Source organism: Haplochromis burtoni, unplaced genomic scaffold, assembly GCF_018398535.1.
Source record: "Haplochromis burtoni strain Fernald_Lab_line unplaced genomic scaffold, NCSU_Asbu1 Contig_615, whole genome shotgun sequence".
NCBI classification, from domain to species: Eukaryota; Metazoa; Chordata; class Actinopteri; order Cichliformes; family Cichlidae; genus Haplochromis; species Haplochromis burtoni.
Window position 1 is genome coordinate 83,573 of NW_024582976.1, and position 12,271 is coordinate 95,843.

A 12,271-nucleotide genomic window follows, 5' to 3' on the forward strand; every position below is an offset into this window, starting at 1 on the left:
AGTCCACTCTTTTTTACAGGAAAACGCTGGCAGCTGGGGTTACCAGGGACTTCCTGTAAAAAATATAGTAGATAGCTTTACATACAAAATATGTAAACTGATTTACAGTGAATGAAACTCACAACTGTTAAATCTACAAAAAAAGAAGTTAATTTCACACAATTGTTGTATATTCATAGAATATTTCCTGTATTTTTTACATGTAATAATTGCTTATTGTGGATCCATAAATTGTAAAATTAACAGGGAAATATCAAACAAAAAACTAATTTGAACTGGTAAAACAACTGTGAAACTGTGCATTTTAAATGGAGCTGCTCTGTATATTATACATAAAATCTATTACTATGCTGTATTTTTATGTTTTAATGTAAAAGTTTAAATCATAAACCTGCAAACTTCTTACTGCTATGCCTACACCTAAACATGCAAAAATACATCTTCAGAAAAGACTAGTGAGGAAAATATCACTTTTGGGAAATTTATTTTGCAGCCATCATCAATAAAACAATTGACAACAATTGGATGCATTTGTCCAACTTACATAACAGTCACACAATTTAATCAAAATGCTATAAAACTGTGGAACATTCCCGCAAAGCAAGAACCATCTTCATGAAATAAGCATGTGGCACACCCTCTACCAGAAATGTTACATAGAAACCTGTTAAAACAAAAGTTACATATCGTGCGAAAATTACCGTAAACACCATCCCGCGCAACACGCACTCTGAGAACCTGAGAAGAGGCATCAAGACTGCCAAGCAGCAGCACAGGAGGCGTATCGAGGCCAGGTTTGAGAACAACACAAACCCAAGGCAGGTCTGGGAGGGCATCAGGGCTATCACGGACTACAAAAGGAGAACACCATCACCCTCAGCCGACAGTTCTACTCTGGCTGAGGATCTAAATCTCTTTTATGCCCGTTTTGATAGGGAGAACACCGACCCTGTCCTGTCCCCTCTCCCCTCAACCGACCCTGCTCCAGTCCTGAGCACTCATGAGCTGAGGCGTGTGTTCCGGAGCATTAACACCAGGAAGGCGGCCGGGCCAGATGGAGTGCTGGGCCGGGTGCTAAAAGACTGTGCTGCGGACCTGGCGGACGTCTTCACCTCTATATATAACACCTCGTTGTCCTGTTCACTGGTACCATCCTGTTTCAAAGCAGCAACCATCGTTCCCATCCCAAAACAGTCAAATGTCACATGTCTGAACGATTTCAGCTTTTGTGTCTGCACATATACTTGGCCAATAAACACGATTCTGATTCTGATGATTACTTTGTTGTTCTTTAGTGAACTAAACCAAGGTTTAAAAAAGTCTTTGAATATGGAGAACTGAAATAAATGAAATTAGACAAGTTAACTCAAATAGTTAATTCAAAAAGAATTAGTGGTAAAACGTTGTATCCATATTACAGTTATTGTCAACAGAGATGAGAGTTCACCAAGTGAATTGAAGAGAAAACATTAATCAAAAATAATACTTACATGGAATGACGTAACTGCTCCCCAAAAGTGTCTTCCATTATTTCTAAGTAACTGGTTAAAAATCATGTATGTCTAACAACATTGTTAAAATATTACAGATATTCTCCTGTCAACGTTGGACCATACTGATCTCAGATCTGCCCTGATTAGCTTTCAGCGCGGTTCCAACCACACGGTTGTCGTATTTTGATGACGTTGAGGTAATGGCCGCTCTCGCTGTGCCGTGCAGGGTGTTTTATTTTCATCGCTACAGCGGCTAAAAATAAAACCGTCTAATATTTATTGCAGACTGTAAAAAGTTATATCCGCGAGAGAGTGCAGCTGAAAAGGTAGAGGCGTGGTCTTTATAGAGCTTCGTGTCGGCAAGGTGATTAAAAATGTGTTGTTAGCTCCTAGTACAGTGTACTTGCTCTTTTAGCTTAGCTTCAGGGGTGGCTACATTGTTAACCGTAAGACGGCCAAGTGTACTGGTGCGAACGCTTCGTACTAAACCGGTAGTGTCCACTTATTTGTACGGTTAAGCCAAGCGTTTATAATCGCCGAAGAAAACTATCCATAGGTTGGGGACACTTTACTCGTTATTAGCTTTGTCTTCGTACCGCCAAGTTATGGGCCTTGTTGCGAACTAGCGCGACCCAGCCATTGTAAGTGTTACCAGTGACATTATGTTACAGGGAAACCTGTAGTCTTTATAAACTTGAGCATGTTATCTAATTATGTATACACATGTAGTTGTACCATGGAGCTATATGGAGACTTATATACACCTAAAACTAAATGGTGGTTGTTAGTTAGCTTGTTATAGCTAACGTTTACTTTGCTGGTGAATTAGCAGCGCCGGAAACTAATTTCATTTAAAACATATACTGCTGTGATCAACATATAGCTACGTCTTAATCTCAGGAACGGTGTTATCAAAGTTAATAGAAATCGGTTCTTTTCCGTTCTTTGTGTCAGCTATCACCAAATGAACAAAAACAAGTATTTAACGTTATGGTGTATGACAGTTATATGTTACTATAAAAGTAAACTGTACCATTTTTCTTTCAGTGGGTAGCGGAATTAACATATTTTTGTGGTGCATCATTTTAAATTTAATTTGTGATTATAGACATTTTATCGGTTAATTGTGACTGTTTTTAATTGACTGTTTCTAAATCGATTAACAAAAGGCACGTAGCATTACATTAAACAGTATTTAATTGCTATCAGATTACTGGTGACATACAGTTGTCTTTTCTTTCTTTTTTTGACAGATTGCTTTTTTTGTTTTTGTTTTGCACCAGAGTGGATTCACATGGATACTCCTGAAAGCCCTACCCAGTCCCCTCAGTCTCCTGAGGAGGAGGAGAAGGGTCTTTCTGACAGTGAGTTGCTGGAGTCTCCTAATGAAGAGGAGGACAGGGTCATTTCAGACAGCGAGATCCTCAATGAAGAAGGGGACATAGAAGTGCTGGAAAGCCATGGAAAACATGTGGAATTAGAGGAAGAGGAGGATGAGGTGGTGCCTGACTTTGTGTCGGAGCCAGAGGATGAGGAACCTTTTGGAGAAATGGGAGAGTTGGGACAGGATGATGAGAGCATTGTGCTTATGGAGGGGAATGAAGACAGTCCTCAGGTGGCGGAGGAGAGGGAAAGAAAGGAGGATGAGGAGAGAGTTGTTAGCACTCCATTATCCCCAGACTCTGAGCCAGAACATGTCAAGAGCCTTAGTGCTGGAAAAGATGGAGAAGACTGGAAGGAAGGATATGATGACTACATAAAAGCTGCCTCTGCAGAATGTGAGGTAGCTGAAGTGGATGATCAAGAGGAGGATTACAAAAACAAAGATGAAGAGGATGGAAGAATAAGAGATGAAGAGACAAGGAGAGCTGCTGCGCTAAGGGAAGTGAAGGATGACTCTGTGTCAGTTTCCCGGGAACTGGACGAACATGAGCTTGATTATGATGAGGAGGTCCCAGAGGAGCCTGGCATCCCTACACACGAGGAGGAAGATGAGGAAGACACAAAAGTAGAGGGAGATGAAGATGAGGAGGAAAGCGAGGACAAAAGCAGTAAAAAGGAGAAAAAGTCAATCCTTCCACCATCTCCTAAACACAGCGAATCCAGGAGGACAGATGGGTCGAAAGGGCCGGAGAGGATACGCCAGGAATCCTTCAGAGACAAGAAGAAGGATGAGGATGATGGAGAAATTGATGAAGGAGAGATTGATGTAAGTTATTGTAGTTCTATTGGTAGTAGTGCTGCCTGATTTGCTGAGTGCAGGTAAATTGTAAAAATCCCTTGTGTTTGAAAATAAGCCTTTAGTCAGGAAGCACTGCTACTGTGTTTTTGTTTTATTGATAAACCTTTAGAACAAATAGCCTTAAACATAAAGAGTGGTGTTAAATCTGAAGGACTGGACCTAATTTGGCTGGATGCTCTTTATGCTACTGCTGAGTGTGTTGAGTGTGTGTTACACACTCATAATAGGGAAATAAGAATATGAAGCCTTGTAGGCTTAACATTTTCAGAACTCAAAGGTTTCTTCTTTCTTTTTGTGTTTGAAGTCCATATTCTTCTCACGAGTCACGTTTTAGCATGCGAGTAAACGGTCTGCGTGAAGAGCAAAAGAGGGAAAACCAAAAAACGTCCAAATAGAGTTAGTATTTGATTAATAGTTGACTTATACATTCTTGCAAAACCCGAATAGAGCTGTGGATGAGAAAGCACACAATACAAGTCCCTTTGCAATATAATACATATACTGATATTCGGCCCACCACTGATGTGTTAATGCAATTCTGTTTTGTTTTTTATTTATTTTTTTAAATCAAGTAGTTCTGGAAAGTTTTGCCGCTGTACACTATCACATTAGATTTTTAATCAAATCAAAATGTGGTTGAAGTACAGATTTTCAAATTTAATTCAAGGGGTTTTACACAAGTATTTCATTGGGATTGGGTGATATAGCCTCATAATTACATCACAATATTTCAAGAATGTTTGGGATAACAATATTTACGATGCTAAGCAGAAATAATATTGTTATTGATACAATTTTTAAATTTAGTAGTGTTAGTATTTAGTAAGTATAAAATAACGGCTTAACAACTTGAGCTGTACAAAACAAAAGCATCTTGGGCCTGTAAAACCTCTGCACAGATACGGTCAAATAACTAAAACTAGAAATATGTTTTCAGTTTTGAATGTTTTATAGACTAGTGTGAAAAAGTATTTTTCCCCCTTTCTGACTTTCTTCCTGATTTCTATGTTTGTCACACTTAAACGTTTCAGATCATCAAACAAATGTAAATGTTACACACTGATAACACAAGTAAACACAAAATTACATTTCTAAATGAAGGTGGGGGGGTGAATAAGTTTTGCCAGGAAATATCTCTATGATCCCCAAGGCTTTTGGGAAGATACTGCTAATTCTGCTCTTGGAGGACAGTGTTTGGCCATGTGTTTATGACCTCAAGATGAAGCACAATTGTCTTTTGCATCAATACAATGATTTAAAACACACCAGCAAGTTCACCTTTGAATGGCTTAAGAGAAACAAAATGAAGACTATGGAACAGGCAATCAATGTCCTGATTTGAATCTTATTGAAATTAGGGCTGCCACGATTTGTCGACTAGTCACGATTACGTCGACTATCAAAATCGTCGACGACTGATTTAATAGTCGACGTGTCGTTTGAAGCTTTGTAAGATCGCAAAAGACGCAGGAATAATAGCAGGATTTAAGAGTGTAAGCAGGATTTAAGCAGGATGTAAGAGTGTAATAACGGACTGAAACAGAAGATGGCAGCACTGCATATACAAGGATGCCAGCTGCCGTTAAACCCCGAAGAAGAAGAAAGCTGTGTCCCAGAATTCATAGCTCAGTTTCCAACAATGGCGGCAGCTAGTTAGTTTTAATATTACTCTTATTATTCTTTCTGGGTCACAAAATAAACGTTTAACATATTTTCAGGCGAGAATGTAGCTGTGTAAACCTCAAATATCTGCTCAGTTTATCAAGACACCACATATTTTCAAAAGCGCTCCGACGTTTTCGGAGACGTCTGTTACCCACTAGCTCGATAGCTAGCCGGGGGCTAGGTCACTAGCGCCGTGAGAACACCGGACTCCCGGCAAATTGTTTTCAAACCCACCGCCGTCTTTCGCGACTCAGGTTAAATATATATGAGTCACTTAGATAAATTAAAAATGTTGTTGTTTGGCTTTTTTTTTTTTAGTATTTTATTTGTTCCTGAGTAAATCGGTTTGGCTGAGATTAAAGTTATAGTTTTTACACAGCTGAATAAACGTAAAGCAGACAGCTGATTATCAGAAGTGTGAGATGCTGGAGAATATACTCCGGTGTCCTGTTATATTTTAGATAGCAAGGAGTTTATTAAACTTCACCGAAACAATCTGCAAATTTCATTAAAATTGAATAAACTATCATCTTGTCTTTATTTTTAGTTAGCACCTTAAAACTTAAAGCTGTAAGCTAATGATAGTTATATAAGAGCAGATGCTGCTGGTGCAATAAGCTGTAGTTTTACGTCCAGTGGATGATGATCTGATTAGTCGACTAATCGCATAAATAATCGGTGACTAGTCGACTATCAAAATAATCGTTTGTGGCAGCCCTAATATTGAAATACTGTGGCATGACCTTTAAAAAGGTGGTTCCTGTTAAAAAATCCTCCAATTTGGCTGAATTACAACAATTCTGCAAAGATGAGTGGGTCAAAATTCCTCCACAGCCTCCAAGATACTTATTCCCAATTATTGCAATGGATTTAGCAGCAATCACTTTTTCACACAGGGCCATGTAGGTTTGGATTTTTTCCCCCTTAATAATAAAAACCTTCATGTAGAAACCGAATTTCATGTTTACTTTTGTTATCTTTATCTAATGTTTACATTTTTTGGTCATGTGAACATTTAAGTGTGACTGACATATACAACAATAGGAAATCAGCAAGTGGGCAAAACACTTTTACACACCACAGTATAGGCAGCCATAACAACTTCTGGACAACACATTTGCTCCACCATAGCCCTATGTGTATTTGTAGCCTGCTTCTGCCTTAAGTGGTGAAAAAGGTTTTGCTTTCAACTTAAGTGTTTTGGTTTAGTTCTTTTTTTGCAGGGGTTTGGATTCTTGTTCTCTGACATGCCTAGGTATGTCTTGTTGTGCGCACTACAGAATGTAAACACAAGGGTTTTAAGGGTGTGAATTCTTAATTCGGTCATATTAGAATTAGGTCATAGTAACTGGTAGGGCTGCTCAATTAATCGAATTTTAATCACAATTACGATCTGGGCTTTCAACGATCATTAAAAATGACTGAGCCGATTATTAGCCCCTCCCTCGTGCTTTACTCTCGCGCTGCTCCGTGTGGCAAATCGAGCGCACCTCTCTGCATTTCGAACACGTGTCACAACAATTAAGAGCAGCGGTCTCAACCTTTTTTGCGCCACGGACCGGTTTATGCCCGACAATATTTTCATGGACCGGCCTTTAAGGTGTCGCGGATAAATACAACAAAATAAAACTAGTACCGGTACCGAAAAAAAGAAGTTTATTCATAACACACGTGAAAAGACCCAGGAAAACCGAGTAAACGATAAAAACGATAACAAAATAACGCTGAAAACCGATAAAAACCCTGAAAACTATACATTTCACACCTGAGCCTCAACTCTCGCGGCCCGGTACCAAACGACTCACGGACCGGTACCGGTCCGAGGCCCGGGGGTTGGGGACCGCTGATTAAGAGGACCCGAGGGAAGCTCGGAAAGCTAAGCAGAAGTTATTTGGAGAGGAGAGTGACTGCCGTTGGTTGAAAAGAGGTAAAAAAAACTTCAGTGGTGTGGAAACATTATGGGTTCGGAGTCAGACGTGGATCAAGTAGACATGGTGTGTAAACTTTGCTACGGTGTCGTAGCTGCACCACAGAGCAACACTGCGAAGTTTACTAAACATAGATGTTTACATTTTTCATTTATTTTTTATATTGCAAACATTTGCACTGTTATCAGTATTTGCACACTATTTTATATTATTTTTTGACAATCTTTAAAGTCATTATTTAATACATTGTTATTGTTAAATAAATATCGTCAAATAATCGAGATCTCAATTTCAGTGAAAATAATCGTGATTATCATTTTTGCCATAATCGAGATGCCCTAGTAACTGGTACCAGGTACTACTAGGGCTACCAGTTACCAGTTTTTTGCTATTTACTCAGCTGGGGTTCTAAGCGATCTGAGCAAGTACTAAAATGTGACGTCATTAGATTGCATGCCACCTATTGGTTGGTCAGTAGCAACACTCAATGAGTCATGAGAGCTTCTCATTCACCAAAGTCAAAACCACTATTTTTGAAACCCGGCAACAAGGGAAATGGCTAAACAAAAACAACGTCATGTTCCCCGAGTCTGACAAAAAAAAAAAAAAAAAACACAGACCAAGCACCAAGGATATTGTTTTCTCAGCGTCCATCTTTGTTGTAGCATTCGTGTCGCATGTTAATTACGTCACAGGATGCTTGGCACTGTTGCTATGATGACGAGCATGCACATAAGATGGTACTGAAATATAATGGAAAACCAGTTGAGTCGTCATGAGTTGATCTGAGTAGGTACTGATGGAAAATTGGCTTTGATGTTTCAAAAAAACAAGTTCTAACATTGTTTGGAGTGAGCCCTAGTACTGTCTCCAAATTGAAGGCAGCGTTTCATATAACGGGGATTGTCAGACATGTTGCGCAATGAGCATCCGAAGGACACATCATGAAGACATCAGGTGATTGCGCTCCTCGGCCTGTACACCTGACCTGACAAGAAAAGAAAAAAAAATCAGTGTGTTGAAATGCAACTTGTCAGTGTACCTGATTCATAACATATTCTACAAACCCCAACATTACAGCTAACAGGTGGATTTTCCTGTTCCAGTTTAGCTAGCCAACAACGAGGAGGCACTTACTGCCTAAAAGACAGAGCGTAAAAGTGGACAGAATGTACTTGTGGGGTTTTTTTTAAACATAAAACTGATTGCTGCAGCAAAGAGAAGTGCAAAAGTGGCTACCATTAGATGGCTTTTTAGTCTTAGTGTCCTCTTTTTCCTGTCAACAGACTGGGCTAACAAGTCTGTTAGTACCAACCAGCCAAGTGATGTCATGTTCTGCCTCTAGTTGAGAGGCAGAATGGGCACTAAAAGTCTTTATCTTATCAGCAGAATGTCTGGATCAGCAGAATGGCACACACTAGTGATTGTTAGGGCTGGGTATTTTCACTGATTTCTTTACCTGATTCAATTCTGATTCACAAGGTCCACTTTTGGGCAAAATGACATGCCCAAAGTAAACTGACTATTTCTCTGCAATTACAAACTTGGTGTAAACCATCTAGGTATAAAAACAATGCTGACACTTGTGAGGCTTTATCAGAGCTGTAAGCATCACAGCAGATGCCTTTGTGTCAAAGTAACTGAGGCTAAAACCCAGAAAAATATAAAGGAGTTTTTACTGGCCTGATCCTTTATAGCACATAACCCTCTTGAAAATATGCTGCAAAATTCAGAGTTCGCAGTGACGAAACCTGCAGTTTTGGATTCTGTGATGAGATGTTGGCTTTCAGCACTCGTGCCATCGAGTGAACAAGCCGTGTGTTTACATCTTTGTGTAGAATCTGTCTATCTGCTCTTTAATTTTTTTCTATTTTATCTCTTTGGTGGTTGTTGAAATAGTTTTGTGAGCTTTTAGCTGAGATTCTGATATTTCTGGCAAAATACATTAATTAAAAAAAAATGATTGCAGGATTTGATTGATATCGGATTATTCAAATTAAAATTGATTTGAATTAGGAAATCTTTTTTTTTTAAAACCCATCCCCAGTGATTGTTCCTCATTAGACATTTAAAATAATTTCTACTTGAAATACAAATAAGACACACTTCACAACAATAGTCTGGATACAGTGATGTGTTGTGAAGTGTCATGATTTGGCTTGTGTATGTGTATGCAGGATGATGATCTGGAGGAGGGGGAGGTCAAAGATCCTTCAGACAGGAAGATCCGACCACGTCCCATCTGCAGGTTTTTCATTAAAGGTAGGTGGTGAACAGCAGATGAAGTGTCATAGTAAAGTATTTACCTTCATCCTTTTTCACATGGGGCATATACAGTGATATACAGTGGTCTCCCGCTATAACGCAGTTCACTTTTCGCTGGTTTGTGGATTTTTTTTTTGGGTGCAATTTTGCATGCTTTTTAAAAATATTTTTACAGCACATTGTGTTCTGTGTCCTGATTGGCTGTAGACCATTGTCAATCAATCTTGTTTACATAAATCTTCGATCGCTAGCAGTGTGACTCTGAAGTGCTGTACTGTATGTTAGTAAGTTTTCTCCCCAACAAACACAACAATGTCGACAAAACATTTTGCATCGTCAAAGGCAACCGCAGGCGTCTTTGGTTTCATTCTATAATACTGGACTTATTTTTCTACGAAGGTTTGAACTTTGAGAGTGTTTAAACAAGAGAGAAAAGCGAGAAAATGTTCATGCCTGTCTGAGAAAAGTGTATAAAGTGTGTAGTGTGGGGTTTAATAGCCTTAAAACATAAAAAATAAAATAAAAATAAAGTTGGCTACTTCACGGATTTCATCTATCGCAGGTTATTTTTTGAATGTAAGTCCCACGATAAACGAGGGACCACTGTATTTGATAGCTTTTTTCCTCTAATAAATAATGTTTTAAAAATTACATTTTTTCTATTTACGTGGATTGTATTTATTTGGAATCATTTTCTAATATCAAAATTTGTTTGATGGGAAACATTTCTGTGTGAAGAATATGCAAAGAAAAAAAAATCTAAGAAATTTCAAAAGGGCAAATATTTTTTCAAGGCACTGTATATAGCCACTGTGATTCAAAGCACGTTGAGGCTAACGCTAGGCTAAATTGGCTTCTTTCAAAATGTTAGAGAGCCCACCCACCACTTTAATAAGACTCTATGACTGAGTACTTTGGTAACAGTGGAAAGGAAAAACTAGGGCTGCTCAATTAATCGAATTTTAATCACGATTACGATCTGGGCTTTCAACGATCATTAAAAATGACTGAGCCGATTATTAGCCCCTCCCTCGTGCTTTACTCTCGCGCTGCTCCGTGTGGCAAATCGAGCGCACCTCTCTGCATTTCGAACACGTGTCACAACAATTAAGAGCAGTGGTCTCCAACCTTTTTTGCGCCACGGACCAGTTTATGCCCGACAATATTTTCATGGACCGGCCTTTAAGGTGTCGCGGATAAATACAACAAAATAAAACTAGTACCGGTACCGAAAAAAAGAAGATTTATTCATAACAAACGTGAAAAGACCAAGGAAAACCAAGTAAACGATAAAAAGGATAACAAAATAACACTGAAAACCGATAAAAACCCTGAAAACTATACATTTCACACCTGAGCCTCAACTCTCGCGGACACCCCTGGTATAGATTATTCACCATTTGTCCTGATTTTTGGTGTACCGTATTTTTTGGACCATATGTGCACTGTATTATATGGTGCACTGTCGATGAACGCGTCTGTTTTCATACATAAGGCGCACAAGATTATAAGGTGCATTAAGCGAAACAAAACAGTCAGATAATTCAAAATTTACTCAACTGATTCTTCTTGCTTCCTCCACTTCCTTACCGTTCATTCATTAATGTTGAATTCTCTCGCAGCTGCTCTATTCTCATGTTGTTTCAGTATATTAATTACTAACTTCACATTGTGGATGAATTATCTCAGTTGTTCTCCTGACTGAAGTTTGGTACGTTTACAGCATCCTGCCATGCGATTGAATTTGTCCCTAACAATAAGGAAACCTGATGTTAACTTTTATGGAGTGGAAAAAAGTTAGTCTATGTGTTTATGTTATGCTAACATAGATGTGTGGCTATCCATCACATAGCAAATCATTATGTACTAGCTAGTCCATCTCCAGTAACCCTACAAACATCACTGCTGTTTAGTTTCCTGTCTTCGTTTATGTTGGAAGTGACAGCAGAGCTGTACGTTTGAATTTTTTCAGAAATCTCTCAGTCAGAACATGCTATATCATGTTTAGGTGGAAACTAGTGCGCTGACTTCCTGCTAACTTCGAACTCTGTTAAATTGAATAAATTCTGTTTTCATGGATGTCTGGATGTTAAACTTAATTGTTGCACCTGGTAAAGCAGCAACCCGATCATTTTTATTAAAGATGAAAGAATTTAGACAGTTTTTAAGTCTCAGTGATGCCGCAGTGTTCGTTTGACTTTGGGACCTGAAGCAGACAGTTTTGGACCCAGATTACTCCGCGAGACTCCTGATCAATCAAGTGGTGCGGCTTCGTAGCTTACCAAAGTCGTAATAAAACATTTTCTTGACAGATTTTTGAGCGCCGTGTACCACATAAAATCTGTTTGAGGTCAGTAAGCACAACCAGAATTCATACATAAGGCGCACTGTCGATATTTGAGAAAAGGAGAAAGGATTTTAAGTGCGCCTTATAGTGCGGAAAATACGGTACACGGATTCACTCAGTGACTGTTCCTATTTAATGACCTGTGAAAAACCTTCATATGTAGCTATTAGGGGTGCAACGATACACAAAATTCACGGTTCGGTTCGATACTTTTTCGATACAAAAAAAAATGTTCATGCCTTTTTAATTTGTCATTTATTAAAATTATAAATATATATTTTAACTCAAAAGTACAGTTTTTAAATTTAATGTTGCTGAAACAACAAAGTAA

The 12,271-nt window shown here is 38.7% G+C and overlaps 1 protein-coding gene across 6 annotated transcripts in view; it reads left to right on the forward strand.

Annotated features, from left to right (window-relative positions):
- Nucleotides 1-1,672: 1,672 nt before the first annotated feature.
- Nucleotides 1,673-12,271, forward strand: part of LOC102303664 (zinc finger CCCH domain-containing protein 18-like) — an 18,008-nt gene continuing 7,409 nt past the window's right edge. Inside the window, exons 1-3 of one of the 6 annotated variants that reach the window (XM_042214829.1) lie at nt 1,673-1,857; nt 2,777-3,702; nt 9,506-9,590. In XM_042214829.1, coding sequence (XP_042070763.1) covers nt 2,788-3,702; nt 9,506-9,590 — 1,000 coding nt within the window. In that variant the 5' untranslated portion in view covers nt 1,673-1,857; nt 2,777-2,787. Of the gene's footprint in view, nt 2,135-2,746; nt 3,703-9,505; nt 9,591-12,271 lie in introns of all 6 variants that reach the window. The other 5 variants (XM_042214831.1, XM_042214826.1, XM_042214827.1 and 2 more) reach the window with 5 other exon arrangements.